General features: G+C 33.6%; 1 protein-coding gene across 2 annotated transcripts; it reads right to left on the bottom strand.

The window, feature by feature from the left end:
* Positions 1–14,207: 14,207 nt before the first annotated feature.
* On the bottom strand, positions 14,208–16,449 carry LOC131036747 (NAC domain-containing protein 35). 2 transcript variants are annotated; one of them, XM_057968719.2, is made up of 3 exons: positions 15,870–16,449; positions 15,155–15,423; positions 14,208–15,061 (listed from the first exon to the last, which is right to left on the bottom strand). In XM_057968719.2, the coding sequence occupies exons 1-3, from the start codon at positions 16,072–16,074 to the stop codon at positions 14,543–14,545; spliced, it is 993 nt and encodes a 330-aa protein (XP_057824702.2). In that variant the 5' UTR covers positions 16,075–16,449; the 3' UTR covers positions 14,208–14,542. The 2 variants fall into 2 exon arrangements, with proteins under 2 accessions (XP_057824702.2, XP_057824701.2); XM_057968718.2 differs by having other exon boundaries at positions 14,208–15,064; positions 15,870–16,443.
* Between the last annotated feature and the right edge of the window lie 3,732 nt (positions 16,450–20,181).

The following is a 20,181-nucleotide window of genomic DNA, read 5'->3' as shown; positions in this document are numbered from 1 at the left end:
GCAGGAAGGCCAAGTGCCTAGAGCTCACTGCTCAATTACAAAATAAGTTTCACTGACTTACAAAAATGGATTTTACAAATCCAATGTCTTGTACTAATTCAGCTCAGCATCTACTATGCTAGATTCAGTATTAGTTTAAGCTCTGCAATATACATAAACCCTTATCCCAATAATTCACACATTAGGTCTGCTATGATCTTTTCATATTTTCGAATGCTAAATGATCTACAATGATCTCATACTTATATGAGTCATGTTACAATCCGCCAAGTCGGATTACAAAAGATTTTATAATTAATTAGAAAATATATTTATACAAAATTCTTGCTAGTCAGGGTGCTAGTAATCTTCTTTTTTTGGTGCCGGTGATCTGTATGTCGGTGTAGAGTCTGTCAGTGTCGGTGCCTGTGTTTGCCTGCCGATATCACATGATTGTAAGGTTGCTATCAATGACAATACCTTCAATCACCTGCAATTTCTCATTGGAGTGTGCATTTTCCAATAATCTCCCCCTTTGGCATTGATGGCAACACTCATGAGAAAAATCCAAAAATGTATATCCAAAAATGATTTGCCAAAATTGTCTTACCAAAACTGTGTGCTCATAATGTTGTTTCACAAATGAGTGTTCCCCCTAAAGCAGATGATGTCCTTTATTCAACCTTTTTCTCATTTCCAATATTCCCCCTTTGACATCAATGGCAAAGGTTGTCAAAGTGTCAGTTGAGTGCAGTTTTAGCTCGATCCTTGTAACCGGTTGGTTACAATCTGGAAAATATCTACCAATATAAAATTTAAGCTCTCAGTGAACTTTTCACTGTCTTTCAATGTGGCCTCTATCCTTTGAATAGTACTGGTGAGGTGATGCATTTGTTCCTCTGATGTCTTCAATCCTTGAACAAGTGCCTCTGAGATCTCTTTTCTCAAAGAGATGAGGTAGTCCAATTCGGGACTGAGTTTGCATTTAAGGTCTTTTGCCTTCCCTTTTATTTTAACTTTTTCTTTTTCAAATTTCTCAAGTTTTTCTTCAAAATTGTATATCTCCTGCTCTGTAACTGATAATGGTTCAGATGAACCAATGAGGTTATCAACTATATTGTCAATCTCCTTTTGTACCTTACTGATTTCCTTATCTATATCTGTTGTCATAATGTTTTACTTGCATGTGTCTCTATAGAGTTCCTTAAACTCCATTATTGTTTTGTTTAGTGCCGGTAAAAGGGTACCAATGTGTCCCATGCACTTCTTTATTGTTTCATCAAAGAATTTCTCTTTCTCTTTATTCATTTTCTCCTTAAATGTCTCCTCATTTATTTGATCAACTGTCATAATGTTGTCGGTAATGAATTTAGACAATGTGTCTAGTTGACCTAAATTATCTTTGTTATCCACAATGCACTTGGGTGCTATTAATTTAAGAATAGGAATTGTGTCATCAATAGCCTTATAGGCTTGTGCATTATACTCTGTGATTTTCTTTATTGAGTCTAGTAAGACCTTTGTCACATTTGTGGGTTGGAATTCTGTTATTGAAGTACCAGATGTCTGTCCAAATATTTTCACAATCTCCATGTTATCGATTGTAGTAATAACCTTGCTTGTTTTGACCTCTGGTAGGTCAGTTTGTGTTTGCATTTCTATTAGAAAAGGTTTTGGTTTTTCAGTTGTTGCCGGTGGCACTATTTCAGTTTGAACTTGTACATCAACCCGTTGGTGTTCCTATTTCTTGGTTTGTACCTCAGTGGGTTTCCTTGTTCTCTCAACTGCCGATTTTTCTGATGTAGTCTCGCTATGCACCGTCGGTTTCTCTCTATTCACCTCTGTATTGTCCATTACCGGTTTCTCTGATTGTTTCTTAGTTTTATCTACCGGTGCTTCTAATGATTTCCCAGTAGTGTCCTCTGTCAGTTTCTCTGTCTCTATGCTAACATTAATCTCCATATCTGCAGCCGGTGGCTCAGTAGCCACATCTTTCTTCTTATCCTCAGTGGTTTCTTTACCGACCACAATATTCACCTCTTGGGTGTCTATATTCATAGTATATAATATCTCTGACTCGGGATTTGTATCCTCTTGAGGAGTCTCCATACTCTTTGTTGTCGGTTGATTGTCAGTAGTATGTGCCGGTGGAGTATCAGAAAGAGGTGGGGGTAAGTTGTCGGTTATTTTTAGGCTTGGAGGACCACTTACCTTACCTTTTCCCTTATCCCTGTCCTTTTGATAGACTCTGATAGTCTTAGGTATTTTAAGTTCTTCCTGTTCCTCTTTTGCAACAAAGAATATATCCCATTGATCTGCATTCTCTTCTAGTATTTCATTTACTCTTCCTGCCATCAGTGCTACATGCTGGCGAGTGGTTGAAAATACTGTCCAGTTGGCCTCATTGATTAATTTGTCTATCTCATCAGGTGAGTTTACTAGATGCACTGCAAGTAATTTTTCAATTTTTATCTTCTTGTCCAGCTCAACAATGGCTACCCTTCTAGCTTCTAGTCTTCTATACAAATCATTGGGTATTTCATCAATAATTTCCATCAAAAATTTCTTGTATATATCCAAGTGTAAAATTACACTATTTTCTATGCTTTCTTTGTCATCAGCGGAAAGTGTGTTATACAATTTGCTAATGTTTTCAACTTTACATCCTCTATTATTTCACTAAGGAGTTTATCCAGTGGATCAATATCTTGTTTTACCTTCTTCTTCTTTGGAGTTAACTTCTTAACTGGAGGCCTCACTGCTTGTTGCTTTTGTCTTATTCTCTTGGGTGTAGGTAAGGGTGTCGGTGAGGGTTTTCTTTTCTTTTCTACCCTTTTGAATACCGCTGGTATATCACTCTCAGAGGAAGTTGCAACTAGTGAAAGATGAGTTTCCGGTTCAACTCACTTTCTTTGATACCAGTTTGCTTCAATACATCTTCCTTAATAGCTTTTGCTTGTCTAGTGCCTTTCCTTACTGTTTGTTCAACTTTCTTAACTCTTTTCCTAGACTGAATGCCACTCTTGTTAATTTTGTGGATCAAAATTAAAATTTATCTTCTTCTATGTATTATCTATCACTGAATTGTTGTATAAATCTGATTGTCTTCTTTTATGTTGTAGGAGAGGAGGAGCATTTTTATTTCAATGTACATTCTCACACATTTCATTTGGTATATGTAGTGGGCTGGGTACGGTCAAGTGATGCCTTGACCAACCATGTCTTTTGGACATGGCTGATCAAGACATCACTTGATCATGCCCCCTCACGATAATAAATGTTTGAATGAGAGACTTCATTTATCTCTCATTCAATCATTTATCTTATCGAGGCTATCATGCATTAACACTCCCTCTTAGCTAGGTAAGATAAATGTAAAAGGTATTGGGAGCAATATTCATAAATCGTATGATGCTTATCTTGGGACCATAGTTTCAAGATGTGAATTGCCTCTATCGGCGATTCTATTCACAAACTCTTGAGTGGATTGCCTCTGTCGGCGATTCTATCCATAAGCTCTTGTGTGGATTGCCTCAGTCGGTGATTCTATCCACAAGCTCTTGTGTGGATTGCCTCAGTCGGCGATTCTATCCACAAGCTCTCACGTGGATTGCCTTAGTCGGCGATTCTATCCATGAGCTCTCACGTGGATTGCGTTAGTCGGCGATTCTATCCATGAGCTCTTATGTGGATTGCCTCAGTCGGCGATTCTATCCACAAGCTCTTGTGTGGATTGCCTCAGTCGGTGATTCTATCCATGAGCTCTTATGTGGATTGCCTCTGTCGGCGATTCTATCCACAAGATTTTACATGGATTTCCTCAGTTGGTGATTCTATCCACAATCTTGAGTTATTGTAAGATCGTCACCTTCCAATAACCTCAAAAATACAAGTGGAAATCATTTGGAAGTCGTCACTTCCTTATGATTTACATAGGACCCATTAAATAATTATTAGTATTAATAATAATAATCAATATTTACAATTTTTACCTCAAAAGCTCTCAATCTTGATTAGTAAGCTCCCTCTCAATCACAAGGTATCTTGAGTTTCTTCTAGAGAACATATTTTTTTGAACATACGTCTGAATTTATGACTTCAGCAAGGGATGCTTGTAGTTTAAGTTTGAGAGGACAAGTTCTTGCAATGTGGCCATATTCAAGACTTTCAAGGAGATATCAATCTGATCTTAATCGGATCTTCCTTCAGGCAGTTTAGGCTTTATAGAAGGAAACCTGGCTCTGATACCATGTTAATTTTGTGGATCATAATTAAAATTTATCTTCTTCTATGTATTATCTATCACTGAATTGTTGTATAAATTTGATTGTCTTCTTTTATGTTGTAGGAGAGGAGGAGCATTTTTATTTCAATGTACATTCTCACACATTTTATTTGGTATATGTAGTGGGCTGGGTATGATCAAGCAATGCCTTGATCGACCATGTCTTTTGGACATGGCCGATCAAGACATCACTTGATCATGCCCCCTCATGATAATAAATGTTTGAATGAGAGACTTCATTTATCTCTCATTCAAACATTTATCTTATCGAGGCTATCATGCATTAACAACTCTCAATTGTTTTTGCATTGCCAAAGACTTTGTAGGGTTCCTTTGGTGCTTTTGCATAAGTTTCAATGATGTTATCATCTGTTTTAAACCCCATTTCAGTTACCCAGATAGTTCTAGGGACAACTGCCTCCATCCAGATTTCATATTTCTTGATTACAAAACATATTTCCTTTTGATATTTATGTACAATTGCCTGAGACAGTCTTATTCTTGTCTTCATTCGAGCCTTCAGTGCTTTAAAATGTTCATTTATATTTTTCTTTCTGTTTTCTCCCATGTTGTTTAATAAATCCAATAGTTGCTTTCCTATTGGTATATCAAAGCCAAAATCTCTCCTACCAATACCGGGTACTTGCTTAGTAATGTACAACATTAAACATACAAGCAAATTTCCAAATCTAAAAGTTCCTTTCTTATCTCCTTTGATCTTTTTCAGATTGTCTATCAATTCATCTCTGAGCCATTCACACACATCTATTCTAGCATTATCATTAACCATGTCATATGCACTTTTAATACATAGGCTAGACACTGAGTTTAACCTATTTGCATGTGTATCTTTTTAGCCTAAAATCATACTGACAAATCTGACATTGATGTCCTTCACATCATTTACCCCTAGAGACCTTTTGTCAAATGTTGCGCTAGTTAGGTCCATCACTGCGTCATTTGAGACCCTTTTCATTCTGTCAGGTCTGCTACCGGTGGAAGGTAACCCTGTTACTACCTTAATGACTTCTTCGGTGATCTTATGAATTGAATCTAACCAAAAGAATTCGCCATGGACTCTGATTAGGACTATTCTTATCACATCTTCCAGAAAATCAGGGATGCTAAGAATATCCACAAAACCTAGGGTTTTTACTACCTTGTGTTCCGGTTTGATATTGCCATTTTCATCACAAATCATAGTCCTATACATGTTCTTGATTTCATCATCTCCTAGTTCCTCTATATGACAATGTATGTATATTCTAGGATCTTTAGCATATAATACTCCCTTAGGTATTTTTGAAAATGCACCTATGGTATCATCCTTCTTCGTAATTTTGGGAACAAGCTTGAATATGGGTCTAGGGCACTTGATAACTTCAATCACAGTAGGGTTTGCAATAAATTCAGGTGTGGATGAGGAAGCCATAGTTAGAAATACCTCAATCTGCCTTAGGGATGAGTGCTTGGATGAACTACTTCACTTTTTCGCTTAGGAATTTTCGTGCTCTCAAAGATTTGAATGCTCGATGAATGGAAAAAGGAGCCAAAACACTTGCTTTATAATGTTATTTTCTCCAACTATCACATTTAATGCTTGCCGGTTAAGTCACAACTTAACTCATTTGTCGGTAAGGAAGTAATCCAACTTCTCACCATCAACCTAGGGTATAATATCATGTTTTTCAATTTGTTGCTAAACCCTCAAAGGATTTTCCTTCAGTTAGATGAAGAGTTTCTTGCCGGTGGAGTGATACTCTGTTCTGCCAAGGCCATTTGTATCACCATTAGGTTTCTGATTCTTCAACATGTCAACAAGTTCCTCTGAACTTTTCTTGAATTTCTCCTTGTGTTGATTTGCAGCAGTCAATTCACTCTCCAAAATTCCTTTCTGTCTCATGAGTTCATTTGTGTCATTTTGTGTATGCATCAAGTCTATCTTCAACATATCATTTTCATGACTAAGTCTTGTGTTTTCATTTCCAGCATCATTTAGTCTTCTAACCAAGTCCTCTTCATTATTCTTCCTATCTTCAATTTCTTTACAAAATCTCATAGTCATATCTTGCATTTTATTCTTCATTGTACTATTTTCTTGTCTCAGCTTGTTTACCAAATCATTAAGAGTTTCCTTTTCATCTTCTTCATTCTGCATCTTTTCACAAAGTTTTCTTCTTTTGTTCCTTGCTATAGTGAAATTTTCTTGAAGCCCTCGAATAATATCCTGTGCAGCCTTCAAATTATCTTCAAGTTTGATATTCTTCACCTTTTCTATATCATAGTTTGAAAGAGTTGTTTCCAATTGCTTTCTTAAGTTTTCCATCTCTACCAATGTCAAGATCTTCCTCAAGTTGTTAGGCTTTTGAAAATAGAGGACTAGGCTCTGATACCTATTGTTAGGATTCCCAAAGATACTGAGAGGGGGGGGGGGTGAATCAGTATCGGACCGGTATGTAAATTTACTTGAATTATACATGAAAAGAACTTCAAAATTGTGTATTGGTAAACTAGGAATAATACAGTAAAGAAGAACAACAACCACAACATAAGAGACACGCCATAACACAATATTTTAACGAGGAAACCCGGTGTGGGAAAAACCTCGGTGGGATTTGTGACCCACAATATTCTCTTACTGGCCAATAAGAGAGTATTACTATTTATAATAGGGGCCTGCACATGTGGGAAGGCTAAGTGCCTAGAGCTCACTGCTCAGTTACAAAATAAGTCTCACTGACTTACAAAAATGGATTTTACAAATCTAATGTCATGTATTGCTTCAGATCAGCATCTACTATGCCAGATTCAGTATCGGTTTAAGCTCTACAATATACATAAACCCTTATCCCAATAATTTGCACATTAGGTCTGTTATGATATTTTCATATTTTTGCATCCTAAATTATCTACAATGATCTCATACTTATATGAGTCATGTTACAATCCACCAAGTCGGCTTACAAAATATTTTACAATTAATTACAAAATATATTTATACAAAATTCTTGTCAGCTAGGGTGTCGGTAATCTTCTTTTTTTGGTGTCGGTGATCTGTATGTCGGTGTAGAGTCTGTCGATGTCGGTGCCTGTGTCTGCCTACCGGTATCACATGATTGTAAGGTTTCCATCAATGACAATACCTTCAATCACCTACAATTTCTCATTGGAGTGTGCATTTGCCAATAATAAGTAGGATGATTATAAATATTTAATATTAATAGTAGTTAAATGATACATTTATTAATGATTGTTCAATTATATTAAAATTTTGAGGGGATTAAGACATTTATTACTTATGATAGGAACTGTTGGGTTAGGTGATATACAAGAGTGACATTGGAAATGATTCACACAAAGGAATATATGAGCTCACTTTTTGTACCTTAGAAATCAAACGTAGATGAAAATTATAAATGTTACAGATTTTGATGCTCCTCCTTTGTATTAAATAGGGTGGTGGTTGTAGCAAGTTGAAATCTAATCATGTTGATATTCAAATGCTAAGAACACAAGACTAAAATGAGTGTTATTATCTAAGTGAATTCTAAGGTTTCATTATTGGATTATAAATCTAAATTTTCTTAATAAAATGAAGGATAGATAAATTTATATTATTAGATTTTTATTGTGTGTCCTTTATTCTTAGCATAGTTCAAGTTGTGATTAAATTTCCAAGTGCAAAACATTGGTGCAAGTGTCATGATCTTAGGGATTGTAAGTTATCATTAGATGATTGTATATCAAAATTCATTTGATAAAAAAAGTATAGATAGATTATATTATCAAATTTTTATTGTGTGTTTTCTACTATTATGATTATCTAATGTGTCAAATTTTATAGTTTAAGTTTCATTTTAAGTTTTGATATATTGTAAAAATCTTGATGAAGTTAGTTTCATGTAAAGATTCTTATTAATCCAACTTCCTCTATGAAACTATTATGTATTTCATAAGATTCATTGTTATCCCTCGTGTAACATTTTTAATTAAAAAAAAATTGTGTGTGTGATTAGTTTTTCTTAGTGAAGATAGTAGATTTTTCTTTAGAAATTACATTGGGACTTTTTTCACCATAGTAAATGGAATATATGCAAGATTTTATATTGTTCAATTATAATTGACTTCTAATATTCATGTGGTAAATTTAAGATTATATTTGAGCTTATATATAGCTAATATTGTAGTAATTTAAATACATACCCAATTCTCTTAGTATCCTTAAACCATGTCATGTAGGTACCATATGATTTATGATTATACTTATGTTTGAAAAATAAATGTTGAATATGTCACCTATAAGGACCAAGGAATTTATCTATGATTTCCATTCTTCCACCACACTTAAATATTAATTCTACAAATACTTTCATTTAAATCATTTGGTATTTCCACTTGTACCACTAGTTTGTATAGTTCATTTTTTATCTTGGAAAACCCTCATGAGAGCTAATATATGAAGTAATTTTTAGAGGGTTATGTACTATACATTCAATTCATATTACATGTTTAGTATGATCATAGGATATGGTCTATATGATCTACTTTAGGGAGGTTCTTCGATCTCATAGTCAATGTGTAATCAATATTTAATGATAATTCTTTAGTGTATTCATCCACATAAGATACGGTAAATGAGATATTAATTATATTTATTTTATCTATCTTTAATTTCAAGATACAACCTTGAGAAACACCCTCTTATGTCCTATAGAGTTTGAAGTGAAGAAGAGCCATCCTCTCTTATAAATTGACCCTTATGATCACATTTTTATTTCATAGTAATAGACAATTTTTTTTCTTGTTTCTAGATCTCCAGATTCATTTTTTAGATTTTTTGTGAAGTTTTGAATGTTAACATTTCAAATTGAAATATTCTTATAGTGATTTCTTCTTAAAATGTGATTGATATTTCCTTGATGTTGAATGATAAATGAATGCATATTGAATGTGTTTAAATTCCACTACATAGTAGTAGCTCATGTGAAATATGTACTAAATCAACTCATGGTGAGAAAGAAATTAGTGAGAGTTAGAAAATGTTTGAATTTAATATTTTTAATTTTAGAGGATAATTATGTGGGTTTGGTTAATCATACTCGCACTTATGCGATTTACCTAAGATAACAGAATAATAAAATATAAGAGGGGAATGAATTTATAGATAAGATGGGTAATAAGAGGCATGATAAATGCTAGATACATGGAGATATGTGTGAATATTTGATAAATTAAGATTAATTTAACAATGTAGATAAATAGAAATAAGTAAATGATTAGAGAAAGAGTCCAATTTCACATAGTGTTACACCATTCAACAATATGTGATTGTATTAAGTCATTCTTTCAAAATAAATTTAAAGTGAAATAAATTTAGTATACTAAATTTTATCATAAATGTTTTTAATATTTAACTTCTCTTCCCTAACATTTTAATTTAAAAATTGAATGTTAATACCAATAATCTAAACCATTAAATATAACATTTAAAAGAAATAAACATGATTAATAATCATATGTATATTTTGTCAAGCTTTATAAAAGAATTTACTTAAAAATATTAAAAAAATCATTCCTTTAAATTAATTTAATTTATGATAAATAAAATACACCTTATTATGACATCTCACAATATTAAATATTTTTGAGTGATATTATTAGAAACTAATTTACTATAATATATCCAATAAATAAAATACACTTTACTATAACATGTAACAATATTTATTATTTTCTAGTCACACTTTTTTTTTTCAGTCTACCACTCTTCTTCAAACTAATTTAATTTTAAACTATTATAAATTAAATTCATTATATAGAATTAATTTAATAACAATAAATAAAATATGCTTTACTATGACATCTCACAATATATGATGAGTGAATAGTGTGCATGCATATATGTATATATATAATGGGTGAATACAATAAAACTAAATGAATTATAGACTAAACTTTTATTTGTGAATAGTGTGCATGCATATATGTATATATATATAATGAGTGAATAAAATAAAATTACATGAATTATAGACTAAACTTTAATAAATAAAAGTTAAAATGTGTTAAATTATTTATCAATGTAGGGTTGTTGGAGATTTTTTTTTATATCACATTTGATTATTGAAATCATGATTTTCAATATACTTATATTAGATTATAAAAATCAACATTACAGATCTAGGATTATTTGGAATTAGGCTATGCTTATGATTAACTTCCTAGATGTTTTTTGTTTAGATTGTTTCTTTTCTTCAAATTATTCTTTAGGAATTGTTTTCTTTTTATTTTATGCATTCTTAGAATGTAATTGTGTTTAAGAAAATATTTAATCTACATTTTTATGATATCTTAAATTTTTTTTGAATTTTCTAATGGTTATTAGATCATGTATGTTGATGTGAGGATATTGAAGATACATAAGACAAAAACACAAGTGTCTAGTATAACATCTATGAATTTTTTTGTTGATATATAAGTATAAATAATATTTTTGTTAAATTATGTTTAATATGTTCCTTATTAATTCTCAAATTTTCTTTTTTTTTAAACTAATGATCACTAACATCTTAGGTCTGAAGCACTTCTATGTGAAAGATAGATCCACACCTATAGTCTAATATACGATGTGGTGTTGCAAACTCACCAATTAGATAGATGTGTTTGTTGTTATTAAAAATTCAGTGCAGATGGTGCTCTGCAATATATCATTGATGAATTTGGAAAGTTGATGAAAAATGTGGAATCTAATGTTACTTTTCTTTCCCTTGATTGTTTTCTTTCTATTCTCATTATTCTGATCCTCTATGATCGGTGTGTTGGGGATGACCTTTTAAAATTTCTTCCTTTACAGGTTGTTGATCCATCTTAGGCTGCTTCTCCTTTTGCTTCGGGAGAGGATCATCATTCAGTTGTCTCTGATGACATCCCCAACTTAGTGTCACTTGACGAACCATTTACTTCTCATGGTTCTTCATCTTCAGCTATGGCTTCAGATGTGGCATCGTCCTCTTCATCTTGACAACATTTGTTTGTTTATTATTGCATATCTATGTAATATGGTTCATGTATACAAGATATGCATTGTATATAATCTTATGGGTGCAATTTGGATTCATTGCCAGATTGAGGTTTTGTTTTTTTATGTACGGGTTGGTGGGTTGGTCTTGCACATTATTCTAGGTATCAACTATTGGGATTTTTGCATATGGAAATGTGTCGGTTTGAATCATAATTGAGCTACAACCAAAGGTTTTCTTCCTATTATGCTCTTCTAAACCAGGTCTTATGTAAATTTTTTTATAACTAATTAATAAAATGTTTAGTGGCCTAGCCACTTTTATCAAAAAAAAAAACAATATCATTTAAATATGGGGTTAATCCTTTGGTGTGATGGTAAAAAAGTGGCATTGATAATGTCAAGGAGGAGGAGTAATTCACACAGTTGATTCCTGAAGCTATATATGTTAACACTATAGACTGTAGAAATCATAAATCTACAATTTTAACCATTGTTAATCTATGATTGAAATTAAAGTCTAAATTTTGAACAAAGAAAACAAAAGATATAAATAAAATTTTGATATAAAAATTGATAATAGTTAAAACATTAATTAATACAAATCATTTAAACAAATATCATGACATGTTACAATTATGAATATTAATTAAGATAAAAATTAATAGATTTAATAGGAGTAGGATAAGCATCTAGAGATGAAGTCAAAAGTTCATAATTTTTACCAAGATATATTATAAATAGCAAGACAAAAATAATGGTTCTTTGAGATTGTATAATATTTTTTTCTAAAGATAAATTGTTGAAAATTTTTGGGTGGAAGAGGATCTGATTTTAATTATTAAAAAAGGTTAAAAAAAAGTGTAATAAGGAGAATAAAGTTTTATATCAATCAAAAAATAAATTAGTCAAATCAATTTTGAAATTCACTTACATATTAAGATAGAAAATATGTTGATAAACTTGGTCGTTAATAAAAAATGAAAAAAGTTGGACAAGATGCTTTTGTAAAAGTTTTTTACATATTTATTTGAATTACTCTCTATTATTATGATTGAATGAGGAAAAACATATAATATACTAGAAATTTTGCTTGAGAAATAACATGAGATGGATAAAATTAAATGAATTGTAAACTTAACTCACTAAATTTATAATTTTTAAGAATAAGAAAAAAAGAAGCAACCAAAGATAAATTACATAATGTATACTGAAATATTGATGCAAAAAATACCTTCAAATATTATAAAAATCTCAATCTTAATCTTCATCCAACATAGAATTAAAAAAAAATATATATTATATATTAAACTATCTTAATGTAATGTTTTTATATAATGGATAGTACATCTTCATGATTCAATACAGGAGCTAAAAGAGAAAGAAATTTTGGTAAGGGCTATTAAGAGCTTCTGTCAGTAGAAAAAAAGTCCTTAAAATTGAATCACAGTAAGGTGGGGACGACAACTGCAAGGATAACAAGCACTGGGAAAACTGGAATTAAGAACAATACAATTACGACAGACCCGTTCTAAATCACTGAATAGGTAGTTTCAATTACACTGAGGGCTACTCTATTTCGTGCTAGCAATCTTTTTTACTTCTGTTCTACTGCCATGTACGTAATTGCTATACCAAAAGTTTGATAGAAGATTCTGCTATGGGTTTTCTTCGGCTGTACAAACCCAAATTTCAGCGTCCTTTAGTTTAGCCTACACACATTAAATCTTCGAACTCGTACCCAGCAGCTTATCATCATGATTTATATTTGCAGTTTCTGAGAACCAGCATTACATACTTTAGGGTTTCGAACCTTATCCAAAAGATAAAGGCGTAGGGAAACAAAACAAAATGTCTATTACGTGCTACAAATAGGTAGGATTGTTAGTGCCAAATCAGGAGGATTTGTTTCATAGCGTCCTGAGAAATGCTTGAAGACTTGTCAGTTTGAGATGAATTAAACAATCACTTCATTTCCTATATCAGCCGTCAGTTCAAACATATTGAATACTTGTTTGAAACTAGAGAGTGCAGGCGCAATGGAAGCACACATCTTAGATTCGCAATTTACCAAAGCTATTTTTTTGACATTAGTTGAGTTTCCGCTAGCGTGCGACTGGTTCAAAATTTCTCAACCAGATCGCTCTGAAAATCTTTTCAGTATTTCCAAGCACATTACCTTCTCCTATTGTCAAGGAATTCCGACCATAATTCCTCTCAGTGAGATGACACGTAGTTACATGATAGTAAGTTGAAAACTGAATTTGATTGTTAAGAACAATCGTAAATTTTTGACACGCTACGAGTGACGGTAGCAAGGGTGTTAGGTTTTATGGGCACGGCTACCTTTTTTAGCGCAAGAGTAGTGTCTGAAAGTATTGGATTTGGAAGTCAGGAGGTAGCTGTAATACAACAGGCCATTGCACTTTTAAATTGAGAATCTCCATATATAAATACTCCAAAATTCATTCACAGATGCAACTAGGGGTTTTGATTAAATACCTCCAAAATTCATTGACAGATGCAACTAGAGGTTTTGATATCTGAAATCAGACTACTAAATTCATCGCACGCGCGGCCAAAAAACAAATAAACTGGATCTATTGAACTATAAGTTAGAAATCCTACACCTTAGATATGTGAGCTAAGTCATGACATCAGCTGAAGAAGCATATGCTTACCTAAAAAACGGTAAGGCTTATAGGAAGAGAAATTCAGTGCAGATTTTCTTTCCATTCTTTACAGAGACTATTAAGTTTTGCCTCCTTACGCATGTGATAAATTGTATCGTATCCTTTAAAGCCATTGTGCAAATGAAATTTCACATCATAATCTTGCTACGCGTTGAGGACCTAATTATTGGAATCCCGTGCATAAAATTCCACTCACAGGCCACTCTAGTTTCCTTGACTTTTACGCTATACCTTTCAAAATCTCGGAAGTCATTAAATTGTATAAAATGAAAACTGAGCAAATAAGCACAGATACTACAATCTGATCATTGAGACAGTCTTGATCATACTGATCTTTACAGAAAAAAGAAAAAAAAAAAGACTGCTTTTGTCTATCGACAGTCAGCAATTGTGATATGAATACACAAGTTCTCCTAGAAGTGCAACATTGATTATTCATCCTATTTAATTAAACAGCTACAGAAATTCGGCAATATATGTCGCGATCAAATTAGTTTGTGTATAGTTACTTAAAAATCTTTGACGAAGCTATCATGAAAAGAGAAATTGTGTGAGATTGGCAAATAATCAACAGGGTGCGCCATTGTTTCTTACAGGGTTCCACTCCCACAATTTGTCGGAGCATGCCGGCAAGCTGGTGTTGTAAGCAACAACAAGTTGTGGTGGGCATGGATTATAGAGATCTTCCAGCGTGGGATGCGGAGCTCTCGGATACAAACACAGCTGAACGTCTTCGCCCATCCCCCGACTCCACGCGCTTTCGGTAGCAATACGTGCCTGCATGTTCTCCAACTCTGCATCTGCAAATTCCATCTGACTTGCAAATCTTTCCTCCACAATTAACTTGCACCTCATTTCTCTGTCATCGTTATTATGATTTGCTGAAGCCACTGGCAACTCTTGTAGCCTGACAAATTCACTTGAATTGCCTTGACAAGGGCGCCTGTTAAATGACTCTGTGATTGCCGCTAAGGAAAATTCACCATTTTCATTTACTTTTGCAGGTAGGTTGTGAGATTCCTTGGGTTCAAGACGGTCTTCGCCTGTTCCAGCCTTTTTGTATACACGGCAAAGTGACAGTTCGTTCTGCTGTAATAATTTTCATTAGGGTTAGACAAGTGCAACTAACACCCATTTGTAAAGTTCAAATTGTTTTTCATCAGCAGAGAGGTTACCTACCTTATGAGTTCTTTGGATTTCAAGCTGCGGTAGGCGGTATTCGTTCATAATCCAGCTGGTGCGTTTACCCTTTGGTGCTTTGCCTCTGTAAAATACAAGCGTTTTCTTCAATCCGATGCAACAATTGTTGTCATCGCGGATCATCCTGTCTGCTCCCGTGGCCTTCCAATACCCTGACGCTGTCACTCTGTTTGGCCTATCTCCATTTCTGTACTTTCTGTCTCGCGGCACGTAAAAGAACCACTCTTTTTCTCCAATTGCAGCCAAACCTATCAAAGCCAAAACCAAAAACATGATCACAACATAAACGAGTTACCCTCACACAGAAAACTTAAGATCGTTGGGCTAGGACTATGATTAAGAGCCATCATAAATTTTTGGGAACATCTTACAAAAGAGATCCGATAAAATAGATAATTCTAATTGGTATCTTCCTTCCAACTTTCTATTGTAGAGTTATGATCTAATTGCAAACTAGTATAAGGGTGCAATTACGTATTTTCCTTCTTAAAAAATTGCTCTAGTGCAAATACTTCCTTCCCATCATAGCAGTGCTACATAAAATCTTAAATCAGAGAAAGCCCTGGATTTATTTTGAAATTTAAAACCCTAGTAAAGCATTTTAAAACTTTGGACACCTACTTCAAAGCAATTTGACCTAAAAATATTTTAGAATCATCTAATCTCTATCTCACAATTATCTTGTGGAAAAAACCTGGAAGTTCCCAAGGATCGTAGCGATAGAGGTCGACAAAAGTGATAAGTTCGATATTGAAATGCTTTCCTTCCACCTTTCTGCGAAGGTAAAACTCCACCAATTCTTCCTCCGTAGGATGAAACCTGAAGCCCGGCATAACCACATCCTGGTTATGCTTGGAGCTCTCATCTGGCTTGGGAGAATTCATCCCTTGGAAAAACATTATAAAACCTGTAACTCAACCCCAATTCTGACCCCTTCGAATACAATTAAAGACAAAAACAGGAAAGCAGAAATCTCTGGATTTTTCCCACTCAGATTTGGACAATCATATATTCTGTCGTGTATATATATAGGTTGAAAAGGTTGGATCAAATACGATCACTCAGTCACAAAGTTTTTATTAGTCCGGTACCAAAGAAAGCGTCAGTGGGCCCCATCTTTCCAACTGCGACTCGCGTATGGTGTGGTGCAGATTGGAATGAAGGTCAAAAAGATCTGCATAGCTTTTTGGTCCGTCATAAATAAGTCGATAAAGAAGGGAGCGAGTTGCGAAGGCATCAGATTATCAGACAATTTAGAACAAACCAAAAGCCATATGATCTTTCTCTCTGTAAGTCAGCACGAATATTCAGAAATCAGAAGGCCTGTGAATTTAACGGTCAAGGAATACCCGTGACATACACAGTCAGTCGGCGTCCTCTTGCAAAACCTAACCGAACCGCCATTTTTTAAAACGTAGGGTTCCTTTCACAACATAAAACCAACTCTTTTTCACCATTACAGACAAAATTATACGACGTTGTCGGCCCAATCAAGTTTAAGGCTTCACCATGTCCACATAAATTTCTTATCCACAAATGAAATATCAATCAATACTTTTCACTGTCGAAAGTAACTTTTTACCGCTGAGTAATATTCTCAGCAACTTGATCGTCGCGACTCGCAAATGCCTTTCATTCAGTTATAAATGCTACCTTTTAGCTCCAAAAGTTAAATGCGACATATAACATTGACGATTCGGGAATGTCTGTTGCGCATTAACATATTACCAGTGAATGTAAAATTAAAACAAGGGTAGGAGAAGCTATCATAATCACGGACGTCGTTTTGACTGAAGACTAAAGTTCCAATAAAGTTAAGTGATAGAAGCATTGCAATAAATTTTCGAACGTGTCAATAATAAAGAAGATGTCATCTTACGTTTTAAACAGTCTGTCAGATCTGACTTTCCTTTGACCGATCTCGTACCTTTGTAATGACTAGATACTTCGAGACTAATCCCCAAATAACTTCTGTACGGGACACTTCATTCACTCCAACCTCTCTGGAATAAATCTGCACCTTATATTGTCCAGTAAAATCTCAAAAACTGAAAAATGCCAAACAAGAGCTTTTTCGGTGAACCCCGCAATTCCCTTCAGCAATTAAATTTTGACGTTCGACCTCCCGAATAGTTTTTCCTGTATTATACAGTTAAAAAACTAAAAAGACGGTCACATGGCCATCAAATCCATGCCCGACTAATAGAATGGGCTAAAAATGAGAGCCGAAGAGGGGAAATTTACCAGGGCGGTAACTGTTTCACATTTGTTTGTATGCTGTCTGATGCCATTAAGTTGGGTGTTACGGTTTTGTAGAGGACAGATGGGGTGGGGGGACTAGAAATGAATGGCACAACTGAAGGGCTTCGTGGGAGTCCTTTATGCAGCAGTGACAAAGATATAGCCATTAACTGCTTAGATGGGGTCTATCATTAAAAATTATTATGGTCAAAGTCAAATTACCTAGGCTTTAAATACCTCATGAATTATAGTTCAGTCCTCATTGACCAATGTACCTTACTAATTATATTCTTGCAGAGAGACGTTCCCGATCATATTCTTGCAGAGGGATGTTCAATGCTCATAAATGGCAAATGGGGTTTTGTTAACAATTTCCTTTTTCTTTGAATCAATAAAGTTTACTAAGTATGGCAAACAGTTCACCTTCTAGGTAAGGCTGACAAAACATTTGTTCTATAATTTGTATTATTTGGTTGTTCAAATTTTATTCAAATGTACATTTTATTTTTTATTGGATTATTTTTTGAGAATATAGTTAATAGTATTACACTTTCTTAATGTTTCAATGATCTTTTATTTGTTACTCATCTAATCTTTCAATTATTAATTAAATAAAAAGATCAAAAAATGATATTTAAAAGTTCATTGGTATATTTCACATGTACTAATAGCCATCCACTTGTACTCTCAGTATTAAAAATTTGTAAAACTTAATTGGAGAAATTGTGCAATATGGGGCATTTGTGCATAGGTATTGGTAGAGATGGTTATTAGAGGAAAATGTATTGAACTAGTTGTGCAAATTTTTGAGGTGGTTGTAGTGCACAATTATTTGGGCATCTTTAAGTAGGTATTGATTGACACTTTTGAATGAGCACTTTTTGACCTTTGTGTACATAATGAATCCTCGATGTTCGTCTTGACTACACAAAAGCTAGAACAATAGCTATAAGCGGTTAAGTCACATACAAAGACCTTAAAAAAATCATCGAAATCTAATGTACCATATAGAATCTTAGAGTGTGCAAAATTAGCTATAACGGCTATTGGTACCCTTCCCCTATTGATTAAATCAAAACAATGAAGACAAGTAATTAGATAAATAGTTAGAGAGAGAGAGAGAGAAAGTTGTCACATAAGTAGTAGTTAGAATAGTGCATTGACACATCATTTAACCACTTTACCAATAAACAATTAAGAGTAAAGTCATAGTACACCATAGCAATCAATCATTGTTTTCTTGTAACCTCTTTAGCTTATTTTTAATAGTTTTTTAATTTTTCTTATGTACTTTAACTATAGCTATGTTATTAAACCAATGATAGTAAATACATGATAACTCTCACTCGTGCATCATAAGAGACATTGGAATTGCAATGTAATATTGTTATGTATTCAACACATATAAGTAAGTTCATACTAGTTATATAATTACATCTTTCCTCAAAGAAATTCACTTTGTTCCATATGATCTAGGCACATTTTTTATTTTATTGTACTATATTTATCTAACTCATTATATTCAAATTAAAATTATTTATTATTAGATGGTTTAATTTATATATAATTATTTGCTTCATTTTATAGATCCTTTAAAAAAGTAAATAATATATAATTATATATAATAGAATTTCTGTGTGGAAAGCTAGATGGTTATCTCTGTCAGGCAGAATCCTTCTTGTCAAATTGTTTTGGCTACAATCCCAAACTACTACATTCCAGTCCTTCAAGCCCCGAAATCTATTGTTTCCCATATCAAGAAAATTATTCGGAATTTTATTTGGAAAGGTAATCTTTCAGAAAATAAAAAAGATCTTGCTTGTGTCTCTCAACAAAATGACTACAAGTAAATCTACGGGCGGGGTTGGTCTACACGATCTTTCAAAAAGGAACAAGGCCTTTGGGGGAAAGTTGGTTTGGAATATGTATGTAAAACCACGTGCTTTGTGGTGTCAAATTATGCAAGCAAAGTATTTAGATACCCCTACCCCATCACGTATTTTTATTATCCTTGATCCTCCATTAGGCTCTGCAGTTTGGAACTTCATGATGGCTTCTAGGAATGTGATTACTAGATATTTATCTTGGCAAGTACATAATGGCAAAGATGTCAACTTCTAGAATGACTCATGGAGTGGTCTCCCCCCTCTCAATCTTGAGGAATCGCTAGTAGATGTAGTCCCCATATTTATTACTCAATGGGGATCTTACCTTTATGATTGCATAGATGATCTTGAGAAGCCTCCAAATCATGTCATTTGGAAGAATCCAGCTTCACTCCCAATCTCCCTGGCTAAAAAGGTAAAATTTTCTTTGATTCTCAAGAACCACATTATTTTTATCTCTAATGGTTCAGACAAATTGATATGGTGCCCTTCGAAGAACGGAAAGTACTCCATCAAGGAAGGGTATAAGGCAATTCATCAGATGTTGGTTCAATCCTATTCACAAAGAGCTTATAGCTTCTGTTGGAACAATAGTATTCTTCCCAAGGTAGGGATGTTTTCTTGGCTTGCTCTACATAAGAGAATACTTACTAGTGAGAGACTTGATAAATTGAATATTGCACCTCCATTTGCTTGTGTACTTTATGGTGAGCATAATGAAATGTTAGATCATCTCCTCCTCCAATGTGATTTTGTTCATTATTGTTGGATGTTTGTGCTTTCTAAACTTTCCTTTAGCATCCCTATTCTAAATAATGAACAAAATCACAAACATCCTCTCTTTTTGCATGCATTTGGAAAGTGATCCCATCCACAATA

Source organism: Cryptomeria japonica, chromosome 3, assembly GCF_030272615.1.
Source record: "Cryptomeria japonica chromosome 3, Sugi_1.0, whole genome shotgun sequence".
Taxonomy (NCBI): domain Eukaryota; kingdom Viridiplantae; phylum Streptophyta; class Pinopsida; order Cupressales; family Cupressaceae; genus Cryptomeria; species Cryptomeria japonica.
This window is presented reverse-complemented; position numbering and strand designations above follow the sequence as displayed.